The 22,527-nt window shown below is 39.0% G+C and overlaps 1 protein-coding gene and 1 long non-coding RNA gene across 8 annotated transcripts in view; one reads left to right on the forward strand and one right to left on the reverse strand.

Annotated features, from left to right (window-relative positions):
- Positions 1-8,323: 8,323 nt before the first annotated feature.
- Positions 8,324-19,492, reverse strand: ZWINT (ZW10 interacting kinetochore protein). Of its 7 annotated transcripts, none has more exons than XM_019936201.3 (9): positions 19,349-19,492; positions 18,384-18,474; positions 18,094-18,217; positions 17,771-17,937; positions 16,792-16,848; positions 16,114-16,256; positions 15,856-16,033; positions 15,683-15,765; positions 8,324-15,068 (listed from the first exon to the last, which is right to left on the reverse strand). In XM_019936201.3, the coding sequence occupies exons 1-8, from the start codon at positions 19,390-19,392 to the stop codon at positions 15,688-15,690; spliced, it is 882 nt and encodes a 293-aa protein (XP_019791760.2). In that variant the 5' UTR covers positions 19,393-19,492; the 3' UTR covers positions 8,324-15,068; positions 15,683-15,687. The 7 variants fall into 7 exon arrangements, with proteins under 7 accessions (XP_019791760.2, XP_033697728.1, XP_019791623.2 ...); XM_033841837.2 differs by having other exon boundaries at positions 15,643-15,765; XM_019936064.3 differs by lacking the exon at positions 8,324-15,068 and adding an exon at positions 15,345-15,470.
- A 140-nt stretch (positions 19,493-19,632) lies between these two features.
- Positions 19,633-22,527, forward strand: part of LOC109550123 (uncharacterized) — a 592,312-nt gene continuing 589,417 nt past the window's right edge. The window contains exon 1 of the long non-coding RNA XR_012326525.1: positions 19,633-19,998. This is a non-coding gene — a long non-coding RNA (uncharacterized lncRNA). The remainder of the gene's footprint in view (positions 19,999-22,527) is intronic.

Raw genomic sequence — 22,527 nt, forward strand, 5'->3', positions numbered from 1 at the left:
GTTTCTTATTCAATAGCACAAGAAGAGTAACACCAATGAGATAGTACGTCATGCAAGAGGGACATCATATGTTAATACAAAATGTCTCAAGGGGTTAGAGAGATTGCAGATCCAGGGACTGAGGACTAAAGTATGAAACTTTATGGAAATCTTTGGAGGATTTTTACAAGGTTGGAGATTCTTTATCCAGATTTCTGCCAAACACACATACTTCTACGAAGACAGTGATACCTAGAGTTTAGATTTTCAATTTTTCTATATTTTACATTATGCATAATTTCACATACTTACCAATATAGAAAATATTAGATATACTTCAAAACAGATTGAACAAAATAAGTATACTGTTCATCACAAAACTTTAATATTATCAAACTAAGACAAACATCCAGGAAGCAAGCATCTTTTGAATTCTAAGACAGTCCTAAGTGAAAACTCTGCTCCTAATACAAAATTTAAAAATGAACCAGGCTGTCATTTAGCTTCTTTACAAATAAACAGGATACTCAGGTAAAAAATAGCAAACTGTTGATAGCAATCAGTATTACAACAAAATGACATGAATTTCCTGTAGTTTCCAGGTGTCTTCATGATTAAAATAAATGACTCCTTAAAAAAATAACACAAAATAAATTAAATTTATAAAGAGAAAATGATGCCTGACTTCACATTTTAGAATATATGTAAATGGACATATATTCAAAAAAATATTTAAAGCTCAAGATAACTAGCTAGGAAAAACAAAACACAATATCAAACAGCTCTATAACCTAAGTTTCTAAACTGAAATTAAATATTATAACATGTGTAACAGAAAATACTATTTTATTGAAAAGCCTTTTAACAAAGATAGTTACTATAAATTACACCCTAGTTGCTGGGAACTAAGTTTCTAGAGATATAAAGACTATAACATGGGCTTCCCTGGTGGCGCAGTGGTTGAGAGTCCGCCTGTCGATGCAGGGGACATGGGTTCGTGCCCCGGTCCGGGAAGATCCCACATGCCGCAGAGCGGCTGGGCCCATGAGCCATGGCTGCTGGGCCTGCGCATCTGGAGCCTGTGCCCTGCAGCGGGAGAGGCCACAACAGTGAGAGGCCCACGTACCGCAAAAAAAAACCCACAAAAAAACAAAAAACCCCACAAGACTATAACACAAGGCCAAAATCATTTCATTCATTCCTCAGAGAGTGATGTCAACATCAGTTGTGCAGGCTGTGGCTAGAGGGACCCATTTATCTCCAGCAGCACCCGGATTTCTGAGGAAGGACCTCTGTGACTGGGGAGAGGTAGAAAAAAGGAAAGGAAGCTGACAAGAATATCAAAGTGTCATGTTTCCTGCTGTCTGCTTTGGTACTTCAAAGGAAAACTGCCCACTGCCTCTGGGTGTGCCCCACTTGAGGATCCCCCACTGACCCTGTGGACACCCCCAAAACCCTAAGATTTTGCTAAGTCCCCACCTCCCCAACTCCGCTGCGGACTCCTTGTGCCCACTGCCTAGTGCATATTTAAGAGCCAGTGCCTATAGAAGAAACCACAAACTTGAGCTAGAGCGCCACCCTCTGGAATAAAAAAGGTTTCTAATAGCCAACCTGTTGAGACAGAAGACTCAAAGTAAACAGAAAGCCTTAGTTTAGTAAAATGTCTGCTACTTCAAATGCGAAAGGAGAAATGCATACCTTCAAACACTAAGAAAAATCAAGGAAAGATGGTATCACCAAAAGAAAATGATAATTCTCCAGCAACGAAATTCAAAGGCACAGAATATTGCAATCTAACTAAATAGTTGTTATGAAGAAATTCAATGAGCTACAAGAAAACCTAAAAAGCAATTCCATGAACTTAGGATTAAAAATAATGGACATAAAGAGTTCTTTACCAAAGAGATTGAAATTAAAAAACAGAAGTTCTGGAACTGAAAAATTCAGTGAATGAGATGAAGAATGCAGTAGAAAGCACTGATAACATGAGAGACAGGAAAAAGAAAAAATAAGTGACTTGGAGGATAGGAATATAGAAATAATTCAATTAGAAGAGGAGAGAGAACTGAGATTTTAAAATAGTGAAGAAACTTGAATACTACTCAGTCATAAAAAAGAACGAAATAATGCCATTTGCAACATGGATGCAACTAGAGATTATCAGTAAGTCAGAAAGACAAAGACAAATTCCATATGATATCACTTACATGTGGAATCTAAAATATGACACAAATGAACCTATATAGGAAACAGAAACAAAATCAGGAATATAGAGAATAGACTGGTGGTTGCCAAGGGGGAGGGTGGTGGGAAAGGGTAGGAGGGGGAGTTTGGGATTAGCAGATGCAAACTGGTATATATAGAAGGGATAAACAAAAAGGTCCTACCGTATAGCACAGGGAACTATATTCAATATCCTGTGATAAACCATAATGGAAAAGAATATGAAAAATAATGTATATATATATATGTGTATAACTGAGTCATCTGTACAGCAGTAATTAACACAACATTGTAATTCAACTATACTTCAATAAAAAATAAATTTAAATAAATAGTGAAGAAACTCCATGAGAGCTATCATTTTCAATCAGAAAAGCAAATATAGGAATAACTGGTGTTCCAGAAGGAGAAAAGAGGGAGAAGGGAGCAGAATATTTATTTAAAAAACAAAAGTTGAGAATTTCCCTGGGGAAAGAATTGGACATACAAGTCCAGGAAGGTAACAGAGTCACCTTATTATCTCAGGGCAAAAAGACCTTCTTCTCCAAGACACATTATAAAGAAACTGTCAAAAATCAATGACACAGAAAGAATCTTGAAGGCAGGCAGGGAAAAAAAGAATAACCAAAGTAACCTACTAAGAAACCCCCGCTAGGGTATCAGCAGATTTCTCAGTGGAAACTTTATAGGCCAGAGGAGAGTAAAATGACATATTCAGTTGTTGAAATATAAAAATTACCAGACAAGAATGCTTTATCTGGCAAAGTTATCCTTCAGAGATGAAGGAGAAATAAATGCTTTCCAAGACAAACAGAAGCTGAAGGAATTTAGCACCATTAGACCTAATTTGCAAGAAATACTTAAAGTTCTTTAACCTGGAATGAAAATATGTCAATCAGTGACACAAAAACATATGAAAGTACATAACACACTGGTACCAGTGGGGAGAAAGAAAACAGTCAGAATTAGAAAACTGTAAGTCTATATTAGAATAGTGTTTTAACCAGTTAACTATATTATAAGGTTAAAGGAAAAGAATATTAAAACTAGCTAATTGTTAACTAATTCACAGCATAAAAAGACGTAAATTGGGGGAATTCCCTGGCGGTCCAGTGGTTAGGACTCAGTGCTTTCACTGTGGTGGCCTGGATTAATCCCTCGTCGGGGAACTAAGATACTGCAAGCCAGGTACTCCCCTGGCAGTCCAATGGTTAAGACTTTGCCTTCCAATGCAGACGGTGCAGGTTTGATCCCTGGTTGGGGAATGCCTTGTGGCCAAAAAACCAAAACATAAAACAGAAGTAATATTGTAACAAATTCAATAAAGACTTTAAAAATGGTCCACGTCAAAAAAACCTTTAAAAAAAAAAAGAGGTAAATTGGGACACCAAAAACACAGAAACGTAAAATATACTTAATAATACTGTATTACATATTTTAAAGTTGCTAAGATAATACATCTTAAAAGTCCTCATTGCAAGAGAGAAGAAAAATTTTTTGTAACTATGTATGGTGACAGATGTTAACTAGACTTATTATGGTGATCAATTTGCAATCTTTATGTTGTATACCTGAAACTAATATAATGTAATGTATGTTAATTATATGTCCAACAAACTCAAAACCTAAAAGAGGAGCAGTAGAAGGGTGGAGCCTTTATAGAAGAGTGAAGATAAGTTGTTTTTAGTACAAAATGGACTATTTTATTTATGAGATATTTTATGTAAGCCTCATGGTAACTATAAAATATATGCATAAAACATTAAAAAAGGTGATACTGAGCATACTACCACAGAAAACCACCAATTTACAAAGGTGGACAGAAAAAGAGAGGAAAAAAACAATGGAGTTACAAAACAACATGAAGGTAAATGATAAAATGGATTAAAAAAAAATAAGACCCAACTATATGCTGCCTACAGAGGACTTATTCAGATCTAAAGACACACATAGGACCCCGATGTTCATAGCAATACTATTTACAATAGCCAAGACATGGAAGCAACCTAAATGTCCATTGACAGATGAATGGATAAGGAAGATATGGTACACACACACACACACACACACACACACACACACACACAGGAATATTACTCAGCCATAAAAAAGAATGAAATAATGCCATTTGCAGCATCATGGATGGACCCAGAGATTATCACACAAAGTGAAGTAAGTCAGGCAGAGAAAGACAAATATCATATATAACTTATACGTGGAATCTAAAAAATGATACAAATGAACTAATTTACAAAACAGAAAGAGGCTCATAGACATAGAAAACAAACTTTTGGTTACCAAAAGGGAAACGGGGGAAGAGATAAACTAGGAGTTTGAGATTAACAGATACAAACTACTATATTTAAAATAGCTAAACAACAAGGACCTACTGTATAGCACAGGGAACTATAGTCAATAACTTGTAATAATCTATAATGGAAAAGAATCTAAAAAATAATATATAACTGAATCACTATGCTATACACATGAAACTAACATAACATTGTAAATCAACTAAAGTTCAATTGAAAAAAAAAGATACACATAAGTTCAAAGTGAAGGAATGGAAGAAAATATTCCATGCAAATCAAAAGAAAGCAGGGGTAGCCATACTTATACCAGACAAAATAGACTTCAAGCTCAAAAGAGTAAGAGACAAAGAAGGTCATTATATGATAATAAAGAGGTCAATAAATTAAGAAGACATAACAATTGAAAATATATACACACCCAACATTGGATGACCTATATATATTAAGCAAATATTAACAAATTTGAAGGGAAAAACAGACAATACAAAAATAGTAGGGGAATTCAATACCCCAATCAGCAATGGATAGATCACACAAACAGAAAATCAACATAGAAATGTTGGAACTGTACCATACTTTAGAACAAATGGACGTAGCAGACATATATAGAACATTCCATGCAGCACACATTCTTCTCAAGTGCACACAGAACATTCTCCAGGATAGACAATATGACTGGACATAAAACACATTTTAGCAATTTTAAGAAGACTGAAATCATAATAACTACCTTTTCTGACCACAACAGTATGAAACTAGAAATCAACAAGAGGAAAGTTGGAAAAATCTACAAATAGGTAGAAACTAAACAGCTATTGGATCAAAGAAGAAATCAAAAGAGAAATAAAAAATTATCTCGGGCTTCACTGGTGGCGCAGTGGTTGAGAGTCTGCCTGCCGATGCAGGGGACACAGGTTCATGCCCCGGTCCGGGAGGATCCCACATGCCACGGAGCGGCTAGGCCTGTGAGCCATGGCCGCTGAGCCTGCGCATCTGGAGCCTGTGCTCCGCAACAGGAGAGGCCACAACAGTGAGAGGCCCGCGTACCACACAAAAAAAATTATCTCAAAACAAGTGAAAATGGAACTGTATCATATAAAACCTTATGGGATGCTGCAAAAGTAGTTCTGAGAGGAAAGTTCATAGCAATAAATGCATATATTAAGAAATTGAAACAACGGTACACCTGAAGGAAACAGAAAAAGAAGAAAAAAATTAAGCCCAAAGTTAGAAGGAAATAATGATCAGAGTAGAAATAAATGAAATATAGGCCAGAAAAACAATGGAAAGATGAATGAAACTAAAATCTGTTTTTTCAAAAAGATAAACAAAATCTACAAGCCATAAGCTAGACTCACTAAGAAAAAGTGAAGACTCAAATAAATAAAATTAGAAATGAAAAAGGAGACATTTCAACCGATATTACAGAAATATATATGATCATAAGAGATTACTATGAACAATTACATGCCAACAAATTAAATTACTGGGAAGAAGTGGATACACTTCTAGAAACACACAACCTACCTACCAAGACTGAATAAGGAAAAAACTCGAAAATCTAAACAGACCAATAACTAGTAAACAGACTATATCAGTAATCAAAAAACCTCCTAAGATTAAAAGTCCAGGACCAGATGGATTTATTGGAAAATGCTACTAAACATTTAAAGAAGAACTAACACCAATCCTTCTCAAATTTTTCCAAAAAGTTGAAGAGGAGGAAACACATCCAAACTCCTTCTATGAGGCCAGCTTTAGCCTAATACCAAGGCCAGGTAAGGACACTATAAGAAAACTATAGACCAATATCCCTGATGATACAGATGCAAAAATCTCCAAAAAATATTAGCAAACTGAATTTAAGAAAACATTGCAAGGATTATACATCATGACCAAGTGGGATTTATCCCTGGGATGTGGGGATGGTTCAACACATGCAAATCAATAAATATATCACATTAATAGAATGAAAGATAAAAACCATATGATCATTACAATGGATGCAGAAAAGGCTTTTGACAAAACGCAACATCATTTCATGATAAAAACTCTCAACAGACTGGGTACAGAAGAACATGCCTCAACATAATAAAGGTCATATACAACAAACCCAGAGCTAACACTATACTCAATGGAGAAAAACTGAAAACTTTTCCACAAAGATGAGGAACAAGACAAGGATGCCCACTCTCACCACTCTTATTCAATATATTAGGGGAAGTCTTAGCTAGAGCAATTAGGCAAGGAAAGAAAATAAAATGCATCTAAATCAAAAAGGAAGAAGTAAATTTTTGCTGTTTACAGATGATACAACTTTCTATACACAAAATCCCAAAGAGTCAACCAAAAAACTATAGAAACTTTCAGTAAAGTTGCAAGCTATAAAATCAACATACAATAATCGGTTGCATTTCTACATACTAATGATGAAACATCTGAAAAAGAGATAAAGAAACTATCTCATTCACAAGAGCATCAAAAACAATAAATACCTAGGACTAAATTTAATCAAAGTGAAAAAACTGCACAATGAAAAATATGTGACTTTGCTGAAAGAAACTGAAGAAGACAAAAACAAATGGAAAGACATTATGTGTTTATGAATTAGGGGAATTAATATTGTTAAAATGTCCATGTTTCCAAAGCCATCTATAAATTCAACACAATTTCCTCATCAAAATTCCAAAGTGAGATCATGTGATCAAATTAAAAGAGAAATATTTTCTCAAATTTAATTAGCTATGCAAATTGTTATAAAAACCAAAATCAAAAAGAAAAATATTCCAATGGCATACTTCACTGTAACAGAAAAAACAATTCTAAAATTTGTACAGAACAATAAAGGACCCTAAATAGCCAAAGTAATCCTGAGGAAGAAGAAAAAAGCTGGAGTATCATACTTCCTGATTTCAAACTATACTATAAAGCTACAGCAACTAAAAACAGCAGGTGCTGGTATAAAAATAGGCACACAGACCAATGGAACAGAATAGAAAATCCAGAATTAAGCACCAACATATAAGGTCAACTAATATTTGACAAAAGAGCCCAAAACATCTAATGGGGAAAAGAGAATCTCTTCAACAAATGGTGCTGGGAATACTGGATAAACACATACAGAACAATGAAACTGGACCCCTACCTTACAGTACTCACAAAAAGTAATTCAAAACCTAGAAGAAAATGTATGGAAGAAGCACCTTGATACTGGATTTGGCAATGATTTTTTGGTTATGGCACCAAAACCACAAACAACAAAGCAAAAATCAACAAATGGGACTACATCAAATGTAAAAGCTTCTATACTGGAAAAGAAACAATTAACAAAATGAAAAGGCAACCTACAGGATGGGAGAAAATTTTGGCAAACAATATATCTGATAATGGGTTAATATCCAAAATATATTTAAAAAAAAAACTCATACAACTCAATAAAAAAAAAAAGTGTTTAAAAAATGGGCAGAGGAATTAAATAGACATTTCTCCAAAGACGGCCAACAGGTACATGAAAAGATGCTCAACATCACCAATCATCAGGGAAATACAAATTAAAACCACAATGAGATATAACCTCACAACTGTTAGAATGGCTATAATTAAAAAGACAAGAGATAACAAGTGTTGGTGAGGATGTAGAGAAAAGGGAATCCTTGTACACTGTTGGTGGGAATGTAAATTGTTTCAGCCAATGTGTAAAACAATATGGAGGTTCCTCAAAAAATTAAAAACATATCTACCATATGATACAGCAATTTCACTTCTGGGTATATACCCACAGGAAATGAAAACAGGATATTAAAGAGATATATGCACCCCATATTTATTGTAGCATTATTCACAATCGACAAAATATGGAAACAATTTTAGTGCCCATCAGTGGATGAATGGATAAAGAAGATGTGATACACACACACACAAACTGGAGTATTATTCAGCTGTGAGGAAGGACACCCTGCCATTTGCAACAACACAGATGGACCTTGAGGGCATTATGTGAAGTGATATAACTCAGACAGAGAAAGCCAAATACTGTACTATATCACTCATACATGGACTCTAAAAAGCTGAACTGGTAAATACAGAGAGTAGAATGGTGGTTTCCAGGGGATATGGCGTAGAGAAATAGTTTGTACCTTGTTTAAAGGGTACAAATTGTAATAAGTAGTAAACAAGCCCTAGAGAGCTAATGCACAAAATAGAGAATATAGACAACAATATTGTATTATAATCATCAAATTTACTAGGAAACTAGAGCTTAATTATTGTAACCACTAAAAATAAATGATTAATTATATAACATGACAGAATTACAAATTATTGCTACAATGACAATCACATTACAATGCATAAACCTATTAAATTAACATGTTGTACATCTTAAATTTATACAATGTTATATGTGAAATATATTTTAATAAAAGGAATAGAATAGTACCTGGCATATAGGTACTCAGAAAAGCTTGTTGTTTAGGCATTGAATGAATACTAATAGAAAAAATTATCAGGGTAACAAATCTATATGTAATCAACAACTTAGTGTCAAAATATAAAATAGCACACCTTATATGAATATGATTAGGTATCTGCACACAAACACACAAAATTTTAGAAGAACAAGGCAAGACATTTGCAAGAAACTGTGAGCCTTATAAACAAATCCTTACTACCATCTGCCAGACTGTGCCACGTGTTTGAGTTAGACAATGTGATTGCTAAATTACATGTACCGTGACATACCAATAACACTGTTGTGCAATATCCCACCCCCCCAAAAAAAATTATCTTATTTAGATATAAAACAAATTTCAGGCACATGAAATCCCAGTTTTAGTTTTTCTTCTATACAAGAGATATACAATATTATTAGACTATTAGAATTAACTGAATATCTACTAGCCCTTCCTTTTCATTGTAATTTTTTTTTTTCAATAACTACTTCTACTTCTTGAGATCACCACCACCACCACCAGCACCACCACACACCAACAGAGTTAAATTTAGCTATTGAATTAGTTCCTGAAAATTCCTGAGATATAGGAGTAGAGATAGGGGTGGAAGAGTAAAATAGAAAATCTCTTATGATACCAGACTTTTTTTTTAACCAAATAAGACTTGTCTTTTTCTTTTCCAAAAGAATAAGAACTGTCTGTTGTGAGTGCCAAGGGTGACATAGGCACCTAATGGAAAGCTTCTCTTATCTTTACATTCCAGTAATCTCTGAATATTGTTCAACATAATTGTTAACATTAAAATTATGGTAGTCATAGGATACTGTTTAAAAACCATACTCATTTTCTAATTGATGTGAAGTAGGTCTATTATTATCTACTATTATTTAATATAAACATTTTATATTAAGGCTGAGCTTTTTTCCCCCTCCTATTTTCAATTGTTAATCCCTAAAACCTTGATAAGTAGAATATTTCTCAGGCACGATGAGTGATTTTCCATTGCTGAATATGTTTTCCGATGTTCTGTCATGAGCCTTCAGTGACTAAAGGCTTTGGTGACTTCTGTCACCAGAAAGCACTGAGCTCTGGGATAGGTGGTTCATTAGTTTCTAGTTGGTGTGTACTTGTTTGGATTGGTAACTGTCATCATCCATGAATACTAGTATCACTGAACTGCTTTAGTGATTATTTTAGTGGGTATAATATGCAGCTACTAATAACTATGATCATTGTATTATACTTATTTTTAAGCATCAACATCTAAAATAGAGGTTCCATTCTCCTGCTACTCCAATGTTGCTTTAATATGATATCTAATTGCCTAAGTGGATTTCAGCTCTTTTGCTGCTGTCATTATAGCAAGTCCCAATAATAAGCAATGGTTAGACAGGGAGACACGTTTAGCTCAGGAGGAGGATGAAAGCATTTGTACTGCTTTCTAAATGTGCATTCTGCTCTAAATTCATAAATGTACTCACCAATGGTATGACTTTCTGAGAGTTCTATTGCAATAGATTAAAAGGTACTTGAAAATTTTTTACCCAAGTAGGAAATAAAATTTTGATAGGTTTCCTTGGCTTCCAGGTGTAGGCTTTGACTTCCTATAGCCAGCAGGGTAAAGGCAAAAGGCTCTCAGCAACTCACTACTCCCATTTCCTCCCTTATATCCTATGCTCCAAGCACTGATTGTCAGGAATTTGCATTCCTGAAATTGCCAGTTTCTCATTTCCTATACTTTACTTATAATGTTCCTTCTGCTTAGTATGTATGATTATGCTTGGTGCCACCAAAACATTTCAATTCTTAGTCCTTAATGACAAACATAATTTTTTGTTAAAATTAAATTTTTCCTTCCTATCTCTAAATTTAAACTCAGATTGTTTTGTTTTGTTTTTTTTTAAATTCTCAGAACTGACATTCAGTAATAGCCGACATTCAATAAATGATGAAATCTGCCTCTGGATAATTTCATTTATTTGAAATTGAGCTTAAGAGGCAGCTCTTTGGGAAATCTTCCCTGAAGATGATCCAATGAACATTTACTAAGTACTTTTAAAGTGTGAAGGTATTGATATATGTTCATTTGTGGATGCAAAGATATATATATTCCTATAGAGAGGAATCACAGAGAACAAATGGTTATCTGAAAAAAGAGGTCAAATATCTGTCATGCAGTCACTCTCACTTCCTCCAGCTAATCTACATTATCCCTGCCAATTTTATATGTGTATGCGCACACACACACACACACACACACACACACACACACACACACACACACACACAAATGCTATCTATTTTATGACTAAATTCCTCAACTAAATTTACCATTTCTTTCCTTTTCCCCTTCTTTCTCATGTTGAAAATGACATACTGGAACAAAGTTAGGCATTTCAATCATCATCAAGAGTAGTTTTCAACCAAGAAATTAGTATATCTTGCCCCAAACGCTATTATCTTCATATAATATCTTCACTTGGAGTAACCAAATGAAACAACCAGAGATAATGCTGAATTTTGGTAAATAAATTCTTGCAAATTCTTTTTTATTTCTAGAATACCTGGCCAGGTAAATCCAAGGCTTACATATATGGAGACTGTGGACAGGTCCCTGTCCCTAAAGAGAAGTATTTTCCCTCAAAGACACATATAAAGCATAACTTCTTGTCTACTAAGTTACATAAACAGGACAAAAATTTAATACACCTAGTATTTTTATTAATAAAATTGCTATTTATGATTGGTTATTAAGATTAGACCCAAAGTTTTTGCAATATAATTTCATAACACGGAGACTCTATAGGATATTTTAAACAAACTTTCATAAAATAAATCCTATTTTGATTTCCAACTTGTGTGTTTTTCCTAACATTACCTATAGTACATAAAAAATTTGTGCACTAGATTATATAATTTTATGGTTTATTTCTTTTATAATGTTTGTGATAATCTTTTATTTCCAAAAGTTCTGTCACCATCTGAAAGCATATTTCTAGATTTTCCCCTTCTTTTTTCTATCTCAAAACATGATTTTAGGTACACAGTAATCAACTCATTTAAATAATTATCATATGAATATAATCACTATAAAATGTATGATGAAATGAATTATGCATACCTTGCGTAAATGTGCTTGCTAAAGTTCATTTGACAACTTAAAATTTTAGAAATGCGTTTGAATATGGCATCTAAAATTGCAGAGCTCCATAAAGATTAACAAGTTTTTTTATAACTATGTCAACAGTTACACAAATTCAATTTAACAACATAAAAAGAATTTACCCCCCCCCCCCCCCCATGACAGTTTAAAAAGGCCTCAAGATGTTGATTCCTGAGACTATAGTTTTCAGACTTAATGCCTTGGTTATTCAGGGTTTCAAGAGCAAAGTGTGTCAAAACTCACTAAATTTTTCAGAGCCCAATGTTCGAAGTATCAAAAGGGCCATTTAAATACTGTGCTGGGAATAAGGAAACTAGTTGATTTAATACCACAGTTTATATTTTAAAACTTACACATATTTGGCCCAAAGAGGAGTTGTAAAAATTGTAATATAAGAAGTTACATAATTCTATAAGACAGGATGGGGTTTATTAAGGACAGATTCTAAAATGGGAAGATAGATTTCTTTTCATGACAGGGTAGAATATTTGAAATGAGCTTAGTTTCACAAATTTCAAGATTATAAAGATAGAATGAGGGGGATTAGCTTTGCTAAAACTATCCAGATGTTTGTAAGAGAAAAAAACAAATCTACTCTCACTTGGAGACTTGAACATACCCCTCTCAGAAGATGATATTCAGAAAATAAAAAATATTAATGAAAATCTGAAGGGATGTATAAAGGAAAAAATCAGTAAAGCACAAAAAAAGTATCAGGAATATAACATTAGGCCATCCTAAAACAGGCTGCAGATTTAGATTAAAAAGATTACGACAACTTCATACCAATTTAAAAAGATTAGAAACAAAAAATTGCTAGAAAAAATTGACAATACCTAGAAAATATGAAACTAGAAAAAAATAAACAAAATAATGTTTAACCATAATAATGTTAAACAAAATTATCTTTAAAAAGGAAAAACATTGGGCTTCCCTGGTGGCGCAGTGGCTGAGAGTCTGCCTGCCGATGCAGGGGACGTGGGTTCGTGCCCCGGTCCGGGAAGATCCCACATGCCGCAGAGCGGCTGGGCCCGTGAGCCATGCCCGCTGAGCCTGCGAGTCCAGAGCCAGTGCTCTGCAACAGGAGAGGCCACAACAGTGAGAGGTCCGCGTACCGCAAAAAAAAAAAAAAAAAAAAAAAAGGAAAACATTATTCTTAAAGAGAATAGAAAAAGAAAGTTTTCCTATTGGTTTAACAGAGTAAGCTTAATTTTCACTTTAGGTTATCAAGAAGACTTCTGGTCAAGACAGAGCAACAGTGTCTTGACTGTGCTGATTCACTGCCTAGTCTCCCCTCCGCCCCCACTCTTCACTGGTTTCTGTGTCCTTCCCTTCAATAGAAAAGAGGAAGAGAAAAAATTCTGGCAGGCAGCAGGGCCTTTTCAGCAGCTTCTGTGGACTCATAGATTTCCATGTCTTTGTGTAAGAGATCACGATTTCCCAGGGGTAGTATTCCTCCTTGCACACATCTACCTTGTGCAAGTATCAATGAACAAGGATAGTCTTTAAGGGCCTAACAGAGGGCTGAGAAGAGCTGGAAGCTGAAGTCCATCTTCTATCTGATAGCAAGTCCCAATTCCTGAGCTGGTCAGTCAAGACACTTCCGGCCAACTTGAGGCTCCAGCCACATGGGCGAATCAAGGGCTTTGAACGTAACAGATAATCAAGGCTCCCCTCCTCTTCGGCCTCAGTGTGGACTGATGCATTTCACACTCCTTGAGAGAAATCTGGTTCCCAGAAGTTTGCAGACCTCTGTGCTTGATTACTGTACATCTGCCCAATCTCCTTCCCCTGTCCCTGGCTTGGAGTATCTCAGAGTATTATCCTTCACCCCCATCTTGGTGGGCTTCATGTGAGTGTCTTCTCTTCCCTGCTGACTTTCTGACAGCCATAATGTATGCAAAGATAGGGAAACTCCACAACATCCCAACCCACACCCCAGTGTCCCTTAGTAGACACTCTTTTCCTGGGGTGCATATATATATATGTACTCTTGCTCTCTCGTTAGTGCTGCAGACATTTTGGAGAACATGAGACTAGAAAGGAAATGAGACTGTAGGGGTAAGGGAGCCTATCCAGTAGGAGGGAGGGAAAAAGGGGACTGGATATTTGGGTTACTAGAAGGCTACAGCAGGAACCATGTGGGAGGGAGGGGGATGAGTAGATTGAGGAAGCCACTCTGTGGGCATTTGTGTGCTCCCTGGTGGAGTATCCTCAATCCTCTCTGAGCCCAAAGACCTCTGATAATTATCCTATTTCATACGTAAAAAATGGGGCCAACACATTTGAAAAGACAATTTGAGAGAAAACTAGGGACACCTTAGTAAAGCAGGGCAAACCATCAGAATGCACAAGGATCTCAATCTCCACCTGAGAGAAGGTGACCCAGTCTGAGACAGACAGGGAACACTGACTCTTAAAACTTTCTCTCACCAAAAACAAAAGGCCCCAGTGTCTTTCTCATGGGGATGTTTAGGTCTTTCTCTCACATGAAGGTCCTTTTCTCATATGGAAAATGAGTTTTCTATGCTCTGAGAACTGTCATTTTTCTCTCTTTCTCTCTGAAGTAGCAGTTTCCACACTCTCAATCAGGAATGCAATCTCTTTCTCAAACACAGTAGTGCCCGCCCCTGTCCACACACCCAGCGATAGACACACAGAGGAATGGAGACTGAAAGCAACAAAGACACAGAAACACACACACACAAACACAAATAGAAATACTGACTCATAGACACAGGCCAATATACACAGATGGGGGTCTCTCTACTCTCACTATTGATCTTCATTGTATTACTCTGTTTTAGTTTGCTACCCTGTTTTAACACACCCTGAAATCATCCTATTTATCTTTTCAATTGTTCATTCTCATTATGCTCCATGTAGGCAGGGACTGGTCAGATAAGCCCACTGCTGTAGCTCCAGTTCATAGCAAGGGACCTGGCACAAATCAGAGATTCAGTAAACATTTGGATCAGTAATTAAAATTATCCTCCAACATCTAATCACCTGCATAAAGCATTCACCTTCTCCCTGAATTAAGCTCAGCATGTTTGTAGTATATCCCTTTGGGCAAGCAACCCCTGATGCCCCAGGCCAGGGCCCCTTCCCCATCTGTACCCTCTCTATTCACACCAGTCCCAGCACCTATCTTGTTGCTGGCCTATGAGTGTGGTTCTTCCCACCAACATATGAAGATAAGCGGACAAACAGGCAACTGAGAGAACTCCAGGGCTTTTAATAAACAGAATCCAGAGCCTGCCCCGACCTGGTATGTAGTCAAAAATCAGGCTGCACTCAAGGAATTTAAGTCCATCCTGCAATGTGGGTGAGGCCAGAGAGCTGGGGAAGAGGAAGAGAGGGTTTAGCCCAGGGTAGGCTGGATATGGGGATAATGTACAAAACTTCATCCGTAAGATAAACTCCTTGCTCCTCCCCATGTCCCATCCCCTCCATGAATAGCGGAGCACAGAAACAGAGACAGATAGACCAGAGACCCTCGCTCCTGCCATACCTACAGTCCAGGGACACCATAGCCTGAGCTGGAGTCTGACCTGATCTAGGATCCTTCCCCATGTTGCTGTCTCCCAGGAAGCCATGGTAAGCCTGTATCTCCAGCAGGCTGTGGGTTGTTGGCCTTGGGGAGACAAGGTATGAGCAGTGAGTAAGATTTATCTCCCAGCTTTTCTCTCTGCCTCCCTGCCCAACTGTTCCATCTTTCATTCACCTTGAAGGACACACATTCATCTCTCCCCATGGTGTCCCGAATGTTCTGCTCCTGGGGCTGGGTCTGCTGCTGGGGCTTATCCTTAGGAAGATCCAACTCTTGTGGCACCTCTGCCTCAGCCTCATGGAATAGCAGCTTACCCTGAAGGGTGTATAGCAGGTGGAGGAAGGTCTGGTGCCTGGAAGGAGGAGGTGGGTGTGAAGACAGCGAACCTCAGCTGAACCACCCTGGGTCTGTAGCCCATGTTCCCGGCCTCACCTCTGCAGCTTGTACTGCTCCTGCCCTGCCTGCTGCTTCAGGGCTCCAAGTTCCTGATATAGCTGTTCAAGCTCCTGCTGAGTTCCTGTCTGACGCTCCCTCACCTCTGAAGAAACCACTGCCAGATGCTGCAGACGCTTCTCCTACCAGGAGTGAGAATGTAGACACGGTTCCTCAGATGCTGACGTCTTAGAGCCATTTCCCCAAACCCTACTGCCTAGACCTAGCTGGGGGTTCAGACGCATAGATGGAAAGAGGGACTCTACTCACTTTAGGCAGGACCAGGGGCTTAGAAAAAAGGAAGGGTCAGAATGTGTTGTTACAAGGTGAGGCATTCTGGAGAAAAGGAGCACAAAGAAGATGATAACACTTATTTAGTTTGCTATGTGCCAGGCACTATTTTAAGCACTTGCTATACCAATTACTTAATCATCATAGTAACTCTATAGAGTAGATGCTATTATTTTCTTCTTTCACAGATTAAGAAACAGAAGCAGAGAAAGTTAGGTGACTGCCCAAGATCATGCAGTGGTAAGTGGTGATGCTAGGATTCAAGTCCATGTTGGTACCCATGCTATAATGCCTCACTGGAGGAAATAGAATAAAGGTTTTCTAGGACTTGGCCCATGCAATAGCATGGTGTCGAGAAGAGGTATTTTCCCAGGTGAATGGACCAACCTGTTGTAGCTGCCACTGCTTCTGGACTATTCTGAGTTTTTCCATGGCCATTTGCTTCTGCAGGTAAGCAAAGGAGGGGAACAAGGAGAGGAGGAGTGCATTTTTATGTTTGGATTTCTTTTTTTTTTTTTATAGTAAGTCTTTGTTGGTTATCTATTTTAAATATAGCAGTTTGTACATGTCAATCCCAAACTCCCAATCTATCACTGGCCCTCACCCTTCCCCCTGGTAACCATAAGTTCATTCTCTGAGTCTGTTTCTGTTTTGTAAATAAGTTCATTTGTATCATTTTTTTTTTTAGATTCCACATATAAGTGATATCATATGATATTTGTCTTTCTCTGTCTGACTTACTTCACTTAGTACCATAATCTCCAGGTCTATCCATGTTGCTGTAAATGGCATTATTTCATTCTTTTTAATGGATGAGTAATATTGACGGATGAAAGGATAAAGAAGATGTGGTACAGGGGCTTCCCTGGTGGTGCAGTGGTTAAGAATCCGCCTGCCAATGCAGGGGACATGGGTTCAAGCCCTGGTCTGGGAAGATCCCACATGCCGGGGAGCAACCAAGCCCGTGCACCACAACTACTCTGCCTACACTCTAGAGCCCGTGAGCCACAACTACTGAGCCAGTGTGCTGCAACTACTGAAGCCCACACGCCTAGAGCCCGGGCTCTGCAATAAGAGAAGCCACCGCAATGAGAAGCCCGCGCACCGCAACGAACAGTAGCCCCCACTCGCCACAACTAGAGAAAGCTGGCGCGAAGACACGAAGACCCAACACAGCCAAAAATAAATAAAAATAAAATAAATAAATTTATATATATATATAAAAAGATGTGGTACATATATACAATGGAATATTACTCATCCATGTGGTTGGATTTTAAAAGACAGCCAGTGGGTCCAACCCAGCATGTTCACCCTTTTCCTCCTCCTCTCTGCCTGCCCTCTCCTCCCCTCATCCTTGGTTCACCTTGGCCTGGAGTTGTTCAAGGGCCTCCTGGAGTTTGGCCTGCTTCCTTTGGGCCTCCTCCACCTTGGGCAGTGCCTGGGTCAGGGAACTTGTGATGGCCTCCACGTGCTCTTGGTAGGTGGCCTTCAGCTCTTTCCATTGCTCTTTGACTTCAATTGCCTTCTGCCCTGAGAAGAGCCAAGAGTGAGGGAATAAGTGAGGTTGGCCCACCTGCCTGCAACACTGGGGCTTCAGTCTTCCTGTCAGCCAAACAGCTGACTTGACTGATGTCCCTCTTCCTTCTTCACTAGGGAAGCCCCTATTCCAACCCCCTGCCCACTCACGGCTCGTGTCTTCAGAAGCCAAGGGGTTCAGGTCCTGGGCAGTGCCTTCCTGAACCAAGAAATTCTGCAGGAAGTCTACTACTTGAAGCTGGCTGCAGAGAAGCTTGTCTTTCTTCCGGGAGTCCTGTTCAGAAGGAGGGTGGACGCAGGTAATATTCTTACCTCCTTGTACTATAGGCCAACAAGGTTACCTTCCAGTCTGCTCACCATTATCGCTGCCCAGTGTCTCAATAGGAGGACCCAGGAGCAGTCCCTGGCTTGTGAAAGGCTAGCTCCCATCTTGTACGCACCGTCACAAACTCAGCCAGCATCTGCACAGGCAGTTCTGCCTCCTCCTGAAGACCTAGAGGCTCCAGGATGTCTGCCACCTTGGCCAGGGCCCTGAAGGGGCAAGAAAACAGGAGAAACTGCAGACTCCTGGGGTCCTAGGTCTAGTCAATTTGTGTGCACATGCACATATGTGATTATGTGTATTAACGCTGAGTCTTGTCCTGCCTAGCACTGGCTTGAAGGGCCATCTGGGACCAGGAATGGTGTTTGTATGGAAGACACATGGAGGTAGTAAGTGCCGTGAAGAAAAATAAGCAAAGCAAGGGGAATAGGAGTGTGGGGAAGGAGCTGTGATTTTAAATAGGGAATGTCTCACTGAATAGAAACCGTTTGAGTTTCTGAAATCAGTCATGGAAATATACAGGGAAGAGGGGAGCCCCGCCACGCAGAGGACACAAGCTTGGGGGCAGGGTATCAGAGTACTTGAGGAGGAGCTAAGGACAGGGGGCTGGACCCCTGGGTCTAGGCTCTCCAGAGTTCTCCCTTGTTAGCGGCCGTAGCAGTCCATTAGGAGTCGGGGATGGGGACAAAATAATCCACTGGGAGAGTGTGTGTTGGACAGGGCTGACAGAAATTGAATGGCCCTCCCAGCATGTCTCCTAGGGATGGAAAGTCTCCTGTTAGGATGGTCGATCTGCGAAGAGATATGGAGGGTTAACAGAGATGGAACGGTCCCCTTTCAGAACACACCTCTGGGGTGTGTGTGTACGGAGGGGGACGGACAGTCCCTCATAGCCCTTACTCCTGGAGAGACGCAACCGTCACCTCAGGAACCTAAGACTGGGGGGCTGGTATCAGGATCACTTCACGGCTTAGTCGACCCGCAACCGCTGTAAGGGGTGGAGGGGAATTACTGATTTTACTTGGGACCGCGCAAGGTCCGCCCCAGCCCGCCCCCGGCTGCCACCTGGCGAGACACACTTACTCTCGGGCAGCGGCCTCCGCCTTAGTCTCTGCCGCCTCCATCATTCCCCGGGCCGCGCTTCAGCTCAAACCTCAGTCCACTTTGGACCCGCCGCGAACCGCGCGCCGGGACAGGCGATTGGATGTCCTGTCAGTGGGCGGGAATCAAGGACCATTGGGCACTCTCATTGGCAGGCGCAGATTGGCGCGTTAGCGCGCCCCGTTGTTTGGCGCAGGCGCAGTTGTTGCTGAGCGCTGCAGGCGCGCAGAAGTTCTACGCCTGCGCAGTAACCCGTAGGCGGTGCTGAGGCTTGGAGGTGCGGCGTGAGCTCGCTCAGTGGCGCGCTGCCTAGTTCTCTGAGTAAGAGAAAAGACGTTTGCTCTGTTTAGCTTTTAGGGGCAACTCTCAGAGTTACCTTTATTAAAAAAAAAAAAGAAAAAGAAAAAAAATCTGCCCTTGAAGGAGAACGCTGGGTCTGTCTTCCGAGACACTTGGCATCAATAACGGATAACTAATCCTGGAGACTGAGGAAACAAATAATCAGCTCAAAATGCTTACAGCCTTTCAAAGATTTTCCAGGATGCGGGTTTGGGAGAGAAAACCTAAGCACAGCCCAGCGAATTGCCTGCGTTGACCGGTTGGAGCCGAAAGTTTGTGGGAGACCAAGGCAGGTAATGACCTCCAGAGTATAGCAGAAAGGAGAGGGTTGCTCAGAGAGAGAACTCGGAGTTCTGTAGAGTTTTCTCCAGTATTCTGCTGAGTTCTGAGCATCTTGTGTTTGAGGAAACTACCCCGAAGGGGTTTTAAGGATTCCCAGAGATCACTTAGGGTCAGTAACTCCTTCCACCAGTCAGGCTGGAAAACTTCATAATCCATGGGGCGTTGGTTGGCGTACACAGACAGGTTTTGCCTTAGTAATAGGGCATTAGCCCTAGACACCTCACGCCTCTAGTGCCACCTAACAAATCTTAAAAGCAAGGCCCAAGTGGATCAAACGGTTAACAAATCATTTAAGTATATGATAGACCAAAGTTAAATAATATTTATAGAAATACAAAAATGTCCAGCAACCAGTAAGGTACAGTTCACAATGTCTGGCATCCAATTAAAAACTACCAAGCTAGAAAGAGAAAAACAAATACTGTATGTCAACGCATATATATGGAACCTAAAAAAATGGTACTGATGGACCTAGAGGCAGGGCAGGATTAAGACACAGACATAGAGAACAGAGTTGAGGACACAGTGGGGGAAGGGGAAGCTGGGACAAAGTGAGAGAGTGGCATGGACATATACACACTACCAAATGTAAAATAGATAGCTAGTGGGAAGCAGCCGCATAGCACAGGGAGATCAGCTGGGTGCTTTGTGATGACCTGGAGGGGTGGGATAGGGAGGGTGGGAGGGAGACGCAAGAGGGAGGGGATATGGGGATATACGTGTATGTATAGCTGATTCACTTTGTTGTACAGCAAAAACTAATACATTGTAAAGCAATTATATGCCAATGAAGATATTAAAAAAAAAACAAGCTTGCAAAAAAGCAGGAAAAGAAAACCCATGTTTAGGAGAAAAATCAATCACTGTTCAGAATAGAAATAGATGCTAGAATTAACAGACAAGGGTTTTAAACCAGTTATGTTCAAAAAGATAAGCAGAGGTATAATCAAAAAGATAATAAGAAGTAAGGATATGGAAAAAGTGGACTGCTCACGTTACTGGTAGGAATGTAAAATGGTGCATCTGCTTTTGGAAAACAGTTCAGCAGTTTCTCAAAATGTTAAACATATAGTGACCATATGAACCACAATTCCACTCCTGGGTATATATCCAAGAGAAATGAAAACATGCTCATAAAAACTTGTACACAAATATCCATAGTGCAGCATTATTTACAAGGGCTGAAAAGTAGAAATGACCCAAGTCCCTTCAGCTGGTGAATGAAAAAAACAAAAATCTACATCCGTTAAATGGGGTATTTTTCAGCAATAAAAGAGAATGAGGTAAAAATACATGCTAAAACATAGATGAGCCTTGAAAACATGCTAAGTGCCAGTTGAAAGAGAGCAGATATTGTATGATTTCATTAATGTGACATGTCCGGATTAAGCATATCTGAAGAAACAGAAAATAGATTAGTGGTTGCCAGGGCTGGGAGCTGGCACTGGAATGGGGGAAGGTTGCTAGTGTATGGGGAGAGACTGCAAATGGACATGGGGTTTCTTTTACTGGGTAAATAAATGAAAATGTTCTAAAATTAGACTATAGGGAAGGTGGAACAATTCTGTGCAAAAAAACCACTCAATTTACACTTTAAATGGATCTTAATAAAGCTCTGAAAAAAGTTAATCAGAACTATGAAACATGTAATAAAGACCTAAATCAAACCTGTAGAGGTGAAAACTGCAATGTGACGGATGAAATTAAATGGAATTAATAGCAGATTAAACATTGCATAATAAGAGATAAAAGAAATTGAAGACATAGTCTTAGAAACTAACACAAATAGTAGAAAACTAAAACATAAAAAGAACAAAGCAACAGTGAGCTGTGGTACAATTTCTGACAACCTATGCTTTCCATAAAGGACCTTCTTGCTTGACTGAGTCCTTCCTGCTTGATGAGTCTACTTTTTAGAACTTTCTAAATATTCTACATATACAATACAATGGAGAAAATAAATGACACTTTCTGAAAAGTACATTTGATTGGAGTAACAAGGATTGACTATCACTCTCTTTATGTTTGAAGGTTTGGGTCCCTTTGATCTATTTATCACAAATTCCATTTTGAATAAAATCCTTTTCAAATGTTTGAAATGACCTCACTTCACATCTAAATTCAAATATTTTAGGGTAAACTGAAGACCAAATCATTAAAAGAGCAAACAATAAATAGCAAATCAAAATGACATACTGCAAGTTGAACTTGAATGCAAGTTGACTTTGGACTATACATAGCACAAATTTGCCAGCTCTGGGAAATTCCCTGGAGGTCCAGTGGTTAGGACTCTGTGCTCTTCCTGCCAAGGGCCTGAGTTCAACCTCTGGTCGGGAATAAAATCCCACAGGTAGCGCGGCATGGCCAAAAACAAAAACAAACAAACAAACAAAACCCAAATTTGCCAGCTCTGTTTAACCTTCCACTTGACTCTGATTTATAGAGATCTGACCTAGAATTCTAATGAAAATTACTATAGA

Source organism: Tursiops truncatus, chromosome 16 (genome assembly GCF_011762595.2).
Source record: "Tursiops truncatus isolate mTurTru1 chromosome 16, mTurTru1.mat.Y, whole genome shotgun sequence".
Taxonomy (NCBI): Eukaryota; Metazoa; Chordata; class Mammalia; order Artiodactyla; family Delphinidae; genus Tursiops; species Tursiops truncatus.